Genomic DNA, 15697 nt, shown 5'->3' with positions numbered 1-15697 from the left:
AATCTGTGTGGCTATGAAAATAGAGCAGCTCATCTGGTAAGCAGTTTTAATTGTGCAAGCAGAAATTTGGTCTATCGTTTTCCTTCTTGGTACCTGTTCCCTCGCCTGCAAATGAGGGAGTACATGTGCAGGTCAGAAGAGGGTAGAATGTGCAGAGGAGCACTGAGTGACATGGGTGCTCTTAATACTGCTGCAGCCCTTGTCTTTAAAATATGAACAGGCTGGGGCACCTGGGGGGCTCAGTTGGTTAAGCATCCAACTCTTGATTTCAGCCCAGGTCATGATCTCACAGTTCACGAGTTTGAGCCCCACATTAGGCTCTCCACTGTCAGTGCAGAGCCCACTTTGGATCCTCTGTCTCCCTCTCTCTGCCCTTCCCCAACTTGTATTCTCCCTCTCTCAAAAACAAACAATTTTTAAAAATCTTAAAAAAAAAAAAAAAAAAAAAAAAAAAAGAACAGGCGGAGTACCTGGCTGGCTCAGTCGGTAGAACATAGGACTCTTGATCCTGGGGTCCTGAGTTTGGGCCCCATGCTGGGTGCAAAGTTTACTTAAAAATATGAACAGGGTGCCCGGATGGCTCAGTTGGTTAAGCGTTCAACTCTTGATTTCGGCTCAGATCATGATCTCACAGTTCGTGGGTTCGAGCCCCACGTCAGGCTCTGTGATGACAGCATAGAGCCTGCTTGGGATTCTCTCTCCCCGTCTCTCCCTCTCCCCCTCCCCTGCTCACATAGGCACGTGCACACGTTTTCTCTCTCTCAAAATAAACATTTAAAAAAAATATGAACAGGCACATATAAGCTTTACTGGGTGGTCACAAAGACTTGAACACAAAATTTGAAGCATCAAAATGCAACACTCATTTTCTTTGCCTTTATAGTCTTATATGCTGTATGGTTGGCATAAGGGCTATAAAAGAAAGCAGCAGCAGATAAAGGACCACATTCAGAAGGCTGAAAGGAAGACAAAGAGGTGGAAAGAAAGGCTAAAACTCCATTCATTTATTCATTTATTGAGCCAAGTCCGATGGCAACAGAACTGAGATTAACCAGGTGAAGAACTGACAAATAACAGAAAAGCAAAGGCTGACTTGGTACAGTGTCATGAATAAGTATTTAGTATTTATAGTGCTAGGTCATAGTCACTTGATTTAGATACGAATTTTCATGTTAAAAGACTCCAGGAAATGCATAGGATTCCAAGAAGTTAGACCTAGGTTCTGTGACTTATTAGCTGTATTTTGGGTAATTTATTTAACCTTCTATAAGCTGGAGTTTCCTCAAATCTAAACCAGGGATTAAAAAGTATCTCCCTTGGTCACCTGGCTGGCTCAGTTGGAAGAGTGTGAGACTCTTGATCTGATGGTCGTGGGTTCTAGTCCCACAACAGGTGCAGAGATTACTAAAAAAATAAATAAACTTAAAGAAAAAACCTCCCCTGCAAAGTTGAAATGAGGATTCAGTTTTGTATTTATATGCCCATCCCTATGCTGGAACGCAGTTGGTATTCAATAAATTATACCTTCACATAAAGCTCGGTGCCATTTCAGTAGGCTCTTTAATGAAAGATGTTTGGTTGTCAGAGTATAAAATCAGTGTCGATGATAAGCCCTGCTACCCATAAAACAAAAGTCATATACACGAAAATTCCCTTTCTCCGAAATCACAAGTGTGGCAGCCCTTACACCTCAGTCCGTGTCTGGATGCTGAGGTCTGGCTGCCGGTCCTGGTCTCTACCCCTCCTACCCTGGGTCTACGGGAAAAACCAAGGTGCTCTGAGGCCCCTATAACTGAGAGCTTTGTTGTCTGTATTTGCACTAGCGAAGTCACAGAGGCAGTGGGAAAGTGGCCTCCTCCTCAACTTCTTCAGGTACCAGTTCCATCCTGCTACCAGGGGTGAGTGGAGGCGGGAGCTGGGCGGGTGAGAGGTGATGTGGAAACCTTGTAAGTGCTTAGATTCTGCCATGTCAGAAGCTACAAGAAAATGAAAACCCATCAAAACAGAATGCCACTGCATGCTGCAGTCTTACCTCATCTCCAATCAAATGTCTGCTCTTTATTAATTGGTCACATAAACAGACATACAGGTGGCCTTCTAGTTTTGGAACACTCTATTGTCACCCCTTTTCCTTTTAAGGAACACACACTGGTTTCAAGAAGTTCCTCTCATAATCCTAGCCTGACTTGCCACAGAATTTCAACTTGGTTATCTTTAACCTTATTTTATTAACAATAGAGAAACTTCATCTTATCATCAACTATTAAAGGATTTGAAGTAGTAATTGAGGCAGAATTCTAAATAGACACAGTCCGTGACTCACGATGGTCTTAGATTTTTCGACTTTATGATGGTGTGAAACAACACACATTCAGTAGAAACCGTACTTTTAAAAATTCTGATTTTGATCTTTTCCTGGCCTCGTGATACGTGGTAAGATATTCTCTCGTGATGCTGGGCAGTGGGAACGAGCCGAGGCTCCCAGTCAGCCACGTGATCAGAAGGGTAAACAACGGATAGACTTACAACCATCCTCACCCACAAACAACCTTTCTGTTTTTCACTTTTGGTACAGTATTCAATAAACACAAGACAGTCAACACTTCAGTATAAAATAGGCTTTGTGTTAGATGATTTTGCTCAACTGTAAGCTAATGCAAGTATTCTGAGCACATGTAAGGTAGGTTAGGCCAAGCTACGACGTTTGGTAGCTTAGGTGTATTAAATGCATTTTTGACTTAACAATATTTCCAATTTACAATAGGGTTACTGGGGTGTAACCCCATTGTAAGTTGGTTAAGATCTACAGTGGTTTTTCAACCAGGCCAAGTGCTCTCTTGTTGGAAAATGCTTCCCAGATGACTCTGATGGGACAGCTCAGAACCACTGCCCTAGCTTTAACCACACGGTGAAGAGAATTTTCCTTAATGCCTCTTACCCAGCCCTCTTCAAATGAACAATGCTTAACTCTTGCTTAGTGTCTACAATGTGCCTTTGGAAAATGTTTATCCTCACAATTAAAAACATGAAATCTCTGGTAGATAAATCATCTTTTAGAAAATACAGTACCTTTCAACTCTTGAATAAGAAGTTTTTGTCCTCACGTGTAAAGCCTCTTCTGTTTCATGAATGGGCATACAGAAAGGCTGATTTACTCTTCTCCCTATAAAAATCCTGTTCCAAGAAACAGAACTATTATGAACCAATAAGCCTAGCATACTAGATGTGTGCTACAACCCCAAGCTCACCTCTAAGCGAAACTGCTCCATGTGAACCTGCTAACACAACCAACTGAGGCAGGGTGGGCTCCTGACACCGGTCAATGACCCCTGAGAAGACCTGGTGTAAAGAGATAAGCTGGCCCAGTTAGAGACTCTTGGCAACTGGAGCCTGGAGATGGGAGCTGAGGGTTAGGACGCAGAAAACAACCCGAAAGGTACGAGCTAGGATTATGATGGGGGCAGAAACTGAGTCACGTGCATGGCAGACCCCCAACCCTAAAAATCTAGCATCTTTTGCTCCTGAGGCCCTTAGAGGTGCCTTGGATCTTGGAACACCCTACAATTTCTGTTCGTTCCTGAGACCTGGGGGTTATTTTTGGGAGGGGGATGGAGCTGGTGAGGTGGTTCCTGAGTTCCCAGGCACACATACTTCAAATAATGTCACACTGCTTGAGGTAACTTGTTGGCTTTCAGTCTTCTTATGCCTGCTCTAACTTCAAATTCCTTGCAACTAGATAAGCCTAAGTGGAAATAGTTAAGCCATTACCATTTGTTAAAAATAATCAACAATTTTAAACTCTCATTTCCCTGGGGCGCCTGGGTGGCGCAGTCGGTTAAGCGTCCAACTTCAGCCAGGTCACGATCTCGCGGTCCGTGAGTTCGAGCCCTGCGTCGGGCTCTGGGCTGATGGCTCGGAGCCTGGAGCCTGTTTCCGATTCTGTGTCCCCCTCTCTCTCTGCCCCTCCCCCGTTCATGCTCTGTCTCTCTCTGTCCCAAAAATAAATAAACGTTGAAAAAAAAAAATTTAAACTCTCATTTCCCTGGACAAATTTTGAAATGTTTAATCCATTAAGTTTTAAAACTTTAATAAGTTTAATGTTGGAACTGTATGTTTCCATACCAATTGGCACAATTTACATCAAGTTTTACACTTATTTATTTTTGCAAAGACATCATATACACAAAGATACATATTCAGTAACTGGGAAGTCCTAAAACTTCTGATCTAGACTTTCAGATTTGTCCGATCATGATACTTCTGATAAGGATCGTCAGCATACCAGTTTCGCCTCTTCCAAAAAGACGTTGTCATTTTATCTAAGAGCTTACTCTGGGTTTTATTGCAGAACACGAATTCCCTCAAGCGCCTTTTTCTTGCAGTCGTCTTTTTCCATAATTTTTTCTTATAACCAGCCTGTGAGATAATATTATAAAGACATTTAAAACAAGACGTTATGTAGGAAACAACAGATATCTTCACTATTCATGGTTTATAGGCCCAATGAGAACAAGGATGAGACTTTCATTGGGGCTGGTAATGTTTTTCAGAAAGATGTGATTCTCAATGAGGGGGGGGATACAGAAAAAATATATGCAGTTTGAAAAAGAAATATTAGTAATTTAATACTTTGATGAATCTTTGTGGTGGGGAAAGTACAGGGTAATGATGTATAATTATAATCGCTAACTTTATATGCATTACCTTATGATCTCTTCAACAATCTTCAACAACATACCATTATTCTCGTTTTACAGATTCAAGAAAAACCACCACTGGTTATAGAAGTAAAGTAGCCAACTGAGGTCACGGAACTAGTAAGAGTTCTTAACCACTACTCTACTATTTTTCCCAGTGTAAAGCTGAGGAAGGACATCACTGGCTAGGCTGATAAGATTTATGTTCATTTAAGGGGACTAGGTATTACAAGGGCCGATGAGCACAGCGCCTAAATTTATAGCTTCATTTCCTCCTTTCACAGTAGGGACTGATTTCTGTAGTGTAAGTACTTTTCTAAGGAATACTGAATACAATAAAATTGCTATTGGGAGTGGTGTTAGCCTGTATGTTTAACTCAGAACTGCCAGATACAGCATCCAAGCATTATTAATTTTGAAAGAAAATAATTAATTTTTGTAGAAAAATTAGATTCGATTGAATGTAAAAACTACAAGGATAGTCTGTTTAGACCAGAAGAGACTTTAGGTGCCACCCAGGTTAATACGTGGCTAAAACCACACAGAAAGTTAGTGGGGACGGGAGACTAGACCTCAAGCTTTTGCTAAGAGCCCTTGAGTGCTTTCAAGCCAAGGGCTCTTTACTCTTTAGGGCACTACAATAACTGAACAAAACCTTAGCCCTGGGCTGAGAAATCATCTTGGGTTTCTTACATGTCTTGATATCATCACTCTGACCAGTAACTTCTACAGTACAGTTAATACTCAGAAATAAGAAAACAGTATTTAAGAGTTCTCATTTTAAAATGCCAGAGATTAGATTTTTACTACTCAGTGCTTACAATTTAAATGGAAAGATTCAAATCCAAATCCCCCTATTTGTGTAATAATTTTCTAGTTTGTAAGCCAAGCTGGGTCCCTGCGGATTTCTGACGTACAGACAGTTAATTTTTTGTCCTATTACCACGAGTATCTTTGATCATTATTCTATGGAATGCAACCACTGTGAAAGTGCTTGAAACTTTTCAGACAATGTCTAGGTTCAGAAATGAGAGGGAATAAAACTGTGCTGCAGAAAGTATTTTCAGTTTTTAAATATGAATATAAATTAACCCATCCAGCTTTTTTGTTTTCCCCTAAAAATTGCATTTTGGGGAAGCAGGCCATTCTGCATATAGAATAACTTTTGGGACCTTGAGTGGGGACTAGGCATTATGATTAGAGAATGTGATCAGGTCCTTTACAATAACATGATGGTTCAGAGCCCAATAAAAGGAGCATAGAAAGGAAGGCAAAGAAAACCACCCATCTTATTTTATCTAGGGCTAGATGAAGACCTGGTTATAATCAATATGACAACAAAGGGGAGGAAATGTTCCAATGGTCCAAAATTCACAAAATTCAGAACTATTAACTGAACTAAATTTATTTAGTTTGGCTACTTACAGATTACATGAGCTTCTAATTACAAGTGTAGCAAAGGAACTACCACAGTATTGTTCCAAAGGAGGAATGAGCGGAGAGTTCCAATCAACATATTTACCTATAAATTTAGGATTATTTATATAATAGGAGATAATCCTTTCAACCTTTCAACTAGTGAAAATCCCACCAATTAAGTATTTTATTTTTATGGAGAAACAAATTTCGATCTTTAAGAATTATTCATTAACTTCCAAGTAGTGAAAAGGAATTAGAATTTGAATAGTTATTAAAACTCAGAGGTAGTTTTACAAAGCTCTAGTCTTCAACTGCTTTCTAATCATCAGCTACTCTGTTTCCATGAATAAAGATGTGAACGAAAAAGCCCACATTCACGCTTATGACATGCTGTGAGAGAGGACAGAGCAGTAATAATTTGTCAGAATTCCCCCTCACAGGCTATGGTCCCAGGTCAGAGTAAGTGTTAGGGTTCTGTCTGATATGGAGCCCAATCATACATACCAACAGACAGAAAAACATAAAGTTAAAAAAAGTTCACGTGGGGTCAATGTTCTGTCATAAAGACTAAGCCACAGAGAATCCAATCCAAAATTGGCTGAAAGCTCTTCAGTCCCCAATCTGAGCCATGAGACTAAGTCCTTGTTGAAGGCAACTCTGTTGCTCTAACACTCTAGGCTTAAACACAGCTTCCCCACAGGTTATTACACATTGGGGGTTTCAAAGGGCTTCTGGTGATCATTAGATGCACAGACATATAAAAGACCTGAGATGGACCCATCCTACAGTGAAGACGTTAGCTATTGTGAAGAGTGTTTTGTTTTATGCATGCTTAAATGTGTTTTCTTCACATGAATTCATTTACATTAAGAGATGCCTGCCAAATTGGTACTTAAGCACAGCACTGTAAAAGCTGCTGGTAAATGAAAGGAAGGTACATCAGTGAATAGGCTCACTGAATTCTGCTTCTTTTTAATCTCCTCCCAATCCTTTTTCAATCTAATAGTGTGAAGACTCACCTTCCTCCTTAGCCACAGGCCAGAATGAAGTCGAAGAAACCTGTAGATGACAGCTTTCACAGTCTTTCTCTTCCCTTTCCGTGAACTGAAGTATGTTACGGTTCTGACTGGTAGCTTCAGGACATTTGGAAGCAAGGGGGCCGCTCTAAAATATATTTTTAAAAATATAACTCAGCAATAAGACTCATTAAAGGATAAAATCCATTTCTGTACTTAGAAATGAGTGGGGGCGCTTGGGTGGCTCAGTCGGTTAAGCATCTGACTCTTGATTTCAGCTCAGGCCATGATCTCACAGTTCATGATTCAAGCCCCTCGTCAAGACTCTGCACTGACAGTGTGGAGCCTGCTTGGGACTCTCTCTCTCTTCCTTGCTCTCTCTCCCTCTCTCTATCCCAAAATAAATAAACTTAAAGGTGTGCCTGGGTGGCTCAGTCAGTTAAGCATCTGACTTCGGCTCAGGTCATGATCTTACAGTTCATGAGTTCAAGCCCCACGTCTGGCTCTGTGCTGACAGCTCAGAGCCTGCAGCCTGCTTCGGATTCTGTGTCTCCCTCTCTCTCTGTCCCTCCCCTGCTTGCTCTCTCTCTGTCAAAATAAACACTAAAAAAATTTTTTTTAGCTCAAAGTAAATAAACTTAAAAAAAAAAAAATGAGTGGAGCAGCTCCACTGGAATACAGCTGACTTTAATATACATTGTTACTTCAAATGTTCCTGGACACTAAGTATAAATAAGAATAACAACCATCGCCAACATGCAAGCCTTCCATAATCTGCCCCCTCAATCCCCATGAGAGAATTTATCCTATTATATTTTAATCATCTGACTTCTTATCTATTCAGAGTTATCTCTAACTCCTTGAGGACTTCACTTTATCTTCGTATCCTTTCTGCCAAGTACTGGGTACCCAGGAGTCCCTTAACTAAGTATTTGTTGACTAAACGGATAGCAGTCTTGCCCGCTGAGCATCTCGTTCACCCTCCGCTTTGGCTGACAGCTTCCATCCAGGAAACCATATCTAGAACATCAGAAGAGCGCTCTGTCGGGCAGGTAGGCACATGGCTATCAATCATATTCTCCCCTCCACCAGGCAAAGTCTATATAATAAGTCTGCTTCTAGATATTAGAAGTCTGCTTCTAAAACATCTTTGCAGGCATGAGTATTTCAGAATTTTTGTCTCAGCATCATGTTTACTGAAATATACTCTACCTATTGAGGATTGCTGCAGTATGTCCACACGTCAGGTTTCTGACAGACGTGGCAAGTCTGGGAGCAGAGGAAACAACTGGTGTCTGCAGAGAACTAAAATGCCGGATGGACAGTGCAGAACTAAGACAGGCATTCTTGACACCGTTTTGACAGGCTGAAGACACCAAAATATTCAGGGGCCGTAAGACTCCTGTAAAGAGAGAGAAACATATTTAATATGATACGCCAAATTCTGCATCCAGATGTTCAAAATTAAGTAATGTATCAAAGCAAGGTGAGTATCAGACTCACCTGTGGAGCTTTTTACCAACTTTATTAAAAAAAAAAAATTTTTTTTAATGTGTATTCATTTTGGAGAGACACAGTGCAAACAGGAGTGGGGCAGAGAGAGAGGGAGGCACAGAATCTAAAGCAGGCTTCAGGCTCTGAACTGTCAGCACAGAGCCCAACGTGGGGCTCGAACTCAGGAACTGTGAGATCATGACCTGAGCTGAAGTCAGACACTTAACTGACTGAGACACCCAGGTGCCCCTTCACCAACTTTATTGAGGTATAACATAAATACCACAAAACTACCCAACTGTGTGTGAATTCAATACTTTTTAAATAAACATAGCAAGCTGTACAACCATCACCACAATCCACTCTGATGTGTCCTAGTTCTGTGTTCAACAGTAGGGAACAAAACAGTTGTAACATTAAGTCCCACCCACCAGATCTTACAATCTGATGAAGTAGGGCTCCATAGCACATAGGGCAATGGCAGGGCAGGGATGCAAAAGCCTGGCCGTTCCCTGCAGATGCAACAGAGTAGCAAGAGAAGGTTTTGTAAAGAAGAAAAAAGGTACTTGAGCTCTCCTCTAGAAAATGAACAGGCCACAAGAGGAGGTAGAGAGTCCGGATAGGATAAACATACATGAAGGCAAGGGGGCCGAAGCAAACATATACCTGGATTGGGGACTGGACCTGCGCAAGGCTGAGCACTGCCTGCCTGAAGCTATGTGTGGAGATGCCTGGGGACAGATCAGAAGGTGCATCACAGAGTGGGGGTGGAGGGGCCCTAGATGCATGCACTGAATGCATAATCTTCACATTATTGCCAAAGTAAGAGTCCAGGGCTGCAAAGCCAGTGGAGCACTGACTCCACTCAGGCTGTGGATCTAGTGTGGGACTCAAGAATGTGCACACTGAAAAAGCTCCACAGGATGATGGAAATGCCCCCAAACTGGATTGTACTTATGGTTGCACAACCCATTAAATTTACTAAAAATCGTCAAATTGTACACATAAGACAGGAATTTTATGGTATGTAAATTACACCTCAATAGTTGGTTTAAAAAAAAAAAAAAACTCTGGGGCACCTGGGTGGCTCAGTCAGCCGAGCGTCTGACTCTTGATTTCGGCTCAGGTCATGATCTCAGTTTGTGAGTTCGAGCCCCCATGGGGCTCTGAGCTGATAACATGGAACTGGCTTGGGATTCTCTCTCTCCCTCTCTCTGCCCCTCCCCTACACTCTCTTTCTCAAAATAAACTTAAAAAAAACAAAAAACACAACTCCACAGGGAGTCTGATGTTCAGGCAGGGCTTAGAACCACTGCCTTATTGTCCATTGCACTGACTTCACATAACAAATGAGAGGCAGTGTGGTGTAGAACTGAAGAACTGGTATTTGAGTCAGACTGTCTAGGTTCATAATCTAGCTCTACTACTCACTAGCTGTGTGACCATTGGCAAGTTACTTAACCCTTTTCTGCCCCAGTTTCCTGAAATTTAAATAAGGTTAATCATGAGGAGGTAACAAGAATTAAATGAGACAACATGAAAAGTGCTAGGAAGAAGGGTTGGCACAGGGAAAACATTTAATGAATGCTAATGGCAGATAATAAAGAGCAGAGAAATGCTTAGTAAAAATGTTATAATGTTACCTGGGGGCAGGAGAAAGATTGAATACTTAAAACCCATATTTTTGCTTTTCTGTTCTCCATCTAAGATAACAATTTTCAAACTAAAAAGGGTAGCATAAACATTAATAAGTTAGCTGAAATCCATGATTCAGGAGACATTTGAGAGAGCCCTTTTGGGGGGGAACTTAGAAGTGAAATTCTCTACTCAGTACAAGGCATTCAAGTCTCCAGGTATAAATATATTTCAAAGAACTGAAAATATTTGCAGACATGATAAGCTAGGAAATAATTTTTGAAAGATTAAGTGAATTGAAGAGGAGGACTGTAGACAAGAAAATGTCCCAATTTTCACAAGGTCATCCAAACTTGGTGTTTTGGTTAAAACAAAACAAAAAAAACCCTCAGAAATTCTTAGAAACCACTCCTGAAGGAAGTGAGCAGGTAAGGGTCTAGAATATATAAATATGTAAACTACAGGCTCATCTGTCAAAACAAAACAAAACAAAAAACAAAACAAAACAAAACAAAACAAAACGTTAGAAAGGATACAGAAAATTCACCACAGGAGAAAAATCTACATTGTCAATTGGGAGTGAATTGTTCCTTAAAACGTACCTCATTTCATTTTCTATTGCAGTTCCTAGCCTGGGAAATCATGGAAATGTCTAGACACAGCATATCCTGATTTTAGAAAGGCATGTGAAAAGATTTCTTTATATTCTAAAGAGATAAATGTGGACAGGATAACAGTATAGTTAGGTAAATCCCAAGTGGACAGGATAACAGTATAGTTAGGTAAATCCCAAGTTTACTAGAAACTATCCCCAAATTAGCTGACTGCCATTCTCCTGATGAAAGTCTTTTCCTGGCTCCCTAACTGACTATTTTCCCCAATTTTTATGAAGGTCCTGAAGCTGCGTAAGGCATGTTTGTCACATCTGCATAAAAGCAAAGTCCAAAGACTATCTGCACTGAAAATGATCGTGGTAAAATGGATCAAAATTAATTAAGAAAGAATTTGGGATAAATACATTAAATGAAGGATGAACCTTGCTTGAGAGCAGTTCCTGGGAAAATGACTTGGGGGCCCTTGTCCACCATACTCGCAGGTGGACCAACCAAGCGATTTACCTTGTAAAAACTGAACACAGTCTAACTCAGAATGTGTTAACAAAAGGGTAGCACACAAATCAAGGGCAGTAATTTAACTGCTCCTTTGGTCTTGTACCCTGTTTAGGCATTTCAATACATACTAGCTTTCTCTCAACACATTCTGGTATGGAGAACACGGACATCTTAACAAAGAAGGTGACACAGAACCAGAATTTTGAAGGAATGAGGAGGCAGAGAGAAAGGAGTACACAGGTGAAGCGGCAAAAATGGCATAGTATGTTTGGGGAATTACAAATAGTCCCATGTGGCAGGAATCGAAAGAATGGTAGGGAGTGGGAAGGGAAGTGAGTATGACTGTCTAAAGCAGTGCTCTTCAAGCTTCTTTGATCCCATACCCTCTAGAAGAATTCTGAAAAATTATTTACCCTTTCACAAAATTTTAAGTAACATCTAAATTTTTAAATAGTTTAACTTGTTAAAAAGGATATAATGTCCAGTATATTTAAAATACTGACATTTAGGGGCGCCTGGGTGGCGCAGTCGGTTAAGCGTCCGACTTCAGCCAGGTCACGATCTCGCGGTCCGGGAGTTCGAGCCCCGCGTCAGGCTCTGGGCTGATGGCTCAGAGCCTGAAGCCTGCTTCCGATTCTGTGTCTCCCTCTCTCTCTGCCCCTCCCCCGTTCATGCTCTGTCTCTCTCTGTCCCAAAAATAAATAAACGTTGAAAAAAAAAATTAAAAAAAAAAAAATAAAATACTGACATTTAAAAGTAAGCTGTCACATCACTCTTTCAAATGCTTACAATGAAATCTAACTATCATAGTGAGTTGATACCCACCTACATCATCTATTTAAAAAATGCAAGAACAACAGGGGCACCTGGGTGGCTCAGTCAGTTAAATGGCTGCCTACTGATTTCGGCTCAGGTCATGAGCTCACAAACTATGAGCCCTGCCTTGGGCTCCTAGCTTAGAGCACAGAGCTTGTTTGGGATTCTTTCTTTCTCTCTCTCTCTCCCTCTGCTCCTCCCTGAGCTCTCTCTCTCTCTCAAATTAAAAAAAAAAAAAAAGCAAGGAAAATAAATTCAAGTCAATGAAAATAAGAACTTCTTTTCATCAAAAGATACTTTAAATAAACTAAAAGGGCTAGCCAGAATGGGAGAAGATCCTGGGAACACACTTATATGAGAAAGAATGCACATTCGTAATATATAAAGAACTACTATGAACCCATAAGACAACTCAATAGAAAAATGGGCACAATATTTAAGTAGATATTTCATCAAAAATTCAAGTCGCCAATATACATGTGTAAAGGTATTCAAACTCATTAGTAAGCAGGGGAATGATATTTAAACCACAATGAGACGCCACTAAATACCCATAAGACTCACAGAAATTTGCTGGTCTAACAATACCAACTGTTGGTGAGGATGTGGCACATACAGTGCTGGGGTGACTTTAAAGAAGCGCACACACACACACACACACACACACACACACACACATTCTGATCCAGCAATTTCCACGGCCAGTTTTACAAGTATACACACATGCACATCTTAGAGAAACATGCACTCAGGTACCAGGACACAAGGTCAATCAGCTTTCGACCTAATTGCCCCAAACTGGAAACACTCAAATGCCCAGTATCCTAAAATGGAGAACTGTGGAGTGATCACATAAGAGACTATTATATAGCAGCAAGAAAGCACTACAGCCACACCCAAAATGAATGAATTTCACAAATTAAAAGACATAGGGTTACCTGTGTAATTCCATTCACGTAAAGTACAAAAACAGGCAAAACTAAACAGTATGTTATATTACTTAGAGATGCATATATAGATATTAAAACTAGTACAGAAATAAAGGCAAGGTAACAATAAAAATGAGGATAGTGTTTATATTTGGCAGAAAGAGGGAATTTTGACTGGGAGAAACACACAGAGAAGAGGCTCCTGGTAGTGTTCTAAGTCCTGCCTTGGGTGTTACATGGTGTTTGCTTTAGACTTGTTAAGCCATTCACGTGTTACATATTTTTCTATATGTTGTATTTTCACAATCAAAAATTACTCCACGTAAAAACGCTCTTCTGTAATAGGTGGAAAATTTACACTGTAGTTTTTTTTTAATTTCTATTGTTTCCACAGAGTTTTATCCTAATTTACTTTGTGCTTAACTAATTTACTCATAATTTTATCATTTCAATATTTTTGCAAAAGTCCTTCGAGTGAAGGCAGCTTAACTTAATTGCCTTCAATCCTGTCATCTCTCTCGGTCAAGAAATCCTTAGGACTGCCCCTGTGCCCGGGACTGAGTGTGCAAAAGAGTCAGATTCCCTGCACGTTGTGGGAATCTCATACATACAAGCTTACTGTGAGCCAGGCACTACGCAGGGCGCTTTACGTGCACGAGGTCATTCAGTCCTCAGATGGTGTCAATCCTCGTTTGAGAGCTGTAGAATCTGAGGTTCAGAGAAATTACTTTTTCAAGCCCAACGGTCACGAGTGGCGAATCCTAGCCTCTAAATCAGAAGGTTTGCGGGGACTTCGCCGCCTCCTCTGTCCCCCTTCCGTCCCGTCCTTTTAGTCTGTTTTCAAAGTAAGGCGGAACGACCAGGAGCCGGTAAGGAAGCAGAAACCGGGGACACCCAGGTCCGCGAGGATCCAAGAGTGTCGGGAATATCCAAATGCGAGGGGCCGAACACAGGCAGCCCCGGAGAAAATTTGGAACAATCCTCTGGCCTTTTTTTTCCTGTTCACTTCCATGCTAAATGCCTACTCCATCCCTCGCCATTCCCGCTTTCTGTGAAGGGATAAATCGAGCGCGTCGGTTGCCACTGACCTGATGCAGCTCTGAAGGCACGGGCAAAGGCAGAGGCCGCCATCTTGCCATCCCGCCCTACGGCAGTCGCATTGGGTCTAAATGCTCCAGGTCAAAAGGGAATTTAAAGAAAAAACAAAACTTGGGTGGAGTCGAGGAAGGAGAAAAAAATGAATAAAGGAACGATCAAGGGAACATTCCCTGTATTGAATGTCTTCTATACGCCAGGCTGCTCTTCACCGCTGGAAAAGAAGTGCCTATAAAAAGTGTCTGGCATATAGTAAGCTCTCAAATTTTTACGGAGCATTTGATTGACAGATCTATTTAAAGTACACAATTTGAAACACAATTTCTTTATGCTCAATTTTATTCAATTTCAGAAAAGAACCTATTTTCCATTCAAAGCTGGTGAATGTCAGGCTAAATGACTGGGAAATATCAATGTTATTAAAATTGTTTTTTTAATTAAATGCCAAACATAATTAAATGAATGCAAATATCCTAAGGATCTCTCTCTCTCTCACACACACACACACACACACACACACACACACACACCACACACTTTTCTAATCATTAGCACTGATTGTTATTTGGTAGAATAGCATCTCTACTCTTCCTACCTAAACAATTCTACATTCCTTACTTTATTCTTCATAATTAGTGATCATACACTTTTTCTAATGTCATTCAAACACAAAACAACAAATCTCTCTCCCATCCTTGTTGGCTAGGATATTCCATGCATATACAATCCATGACACCATATACTAGTTGAAATGGGTAAGGATCAAACACAGGTCTCAATGAGTTCACATTTAATAAGGAGACAAGCATAGGCCATCAATACAAGGCAAATGATAGAGGATGTGGTAGGTAGAATATAACATGAGTCTTAAAGAAAGGTGAAGATTTTAACAAGAGGAAGATCATTCGTGGCAATACAAACACAAAGAGGTAAGATGAGACAAGAGGGAGCCAGAGAGAAAGACACAGGATTTATTGACAGCAGTGGTTCTCAAACTTTTAGGTCTTAGAACTTCCTTACATGCTTAAAAGTTGAGGACCCCAGAGAGCTTTTAATTATATTTCCAATTGCTGCTGAAATGAATTACCTCAAACTTAGTGGCTTAACACAATACAAAGTATCTTGTAATTCTGTAGGTCGTAAGTCTAAATTTTTTTTTCACATTTATTTATTTTTGAGAGACACAGAGTGCAAGTGGGGGAGAGGCAGAGATAGAAGGAGATGCAGAATCCGAAGCAGGCTCCAGGCTCCGAGCTGTCATCACAGAGTCCGATGTAGGGCTCAAACTCACGAACCGTGAGATCATGACATGAGCCAAAGTTGGATGCTTAACCGACTGAGCCACCCAGGCACCCCTGTAGGTCATTAAGTCTAAAATGGGTTTCACAAGGCTAATATCAAAACATCTAGGGCTATGTTCCTTCTGGAGGGTCTAGGGGAGAATATGTTTCCTTGCCTTTTCCAGCTTCTAGAAGCTGCCTGCC

General features: G+C 40.8%; 1 protein-coding gene and 1 long non-coding RNA gene across 2 annotated transcripts; both read right to left on the bottom strand.

The window, feature by feature from the left end:
* Positions 1–995: 995 nt before the first annotated feature.
* On the bottom strand, positions 996–3800 carry LOC115510803. Its single transcript, XR_003967841.1, has 2 exons — positions 3070–3800; positions 996–1976 (listed from the first exon to the last, which is right to left on the bottom strand). It is a non-coding gene; the product is annotated as an uncharacterized LOC115510803 (long non-coding RNA).
* Positions 3801–4070: 270 nt separating this feature from the next.
* Positions 4071–14508, bottom strand: MRPL35 (mitochondrial ribosomal protein L35). Its single transcript, XM_030311042.2, has 4 exons — positions 14207–14508; positions 8345–8534; positions 7136–7280; positions 4071–4416 (listed from the first exon to the last, which is right to left on the bottom strand). The coding sequence occupies exons 1-4, from the start codon at positions 14247–14249 to the stop codon at positions 4228–4230; spliced, it is 567 nt and encodes a 188-aa protein (XP_030166902.1). The 5' UTR covers positions 14250–14508; the 3' UTR covers positions 4071–4227.
* Between the last annotated feature and the right edge of the window lie 1189 nt (positions 14509–15697).

This window comes from Lynx canadensis, chromosome A3 (assembly GCF_007474595.2).
Source record: "Lynx canadensis isolate LIC74 chromosome A3, mLynCan4.pri.v2, whole genome shotgun sequence".
In the NCBI taxonomy this organism is placed as follows: domain Eukaryota; kingdom Metazoa; phylum Chordata; class Mammalia; order Carnivora; family Felidae; genus Lynx; species Lynx canadensis.
This window is presented reverse-complemented; position numbering and strand designations above follow the sequence as displayed.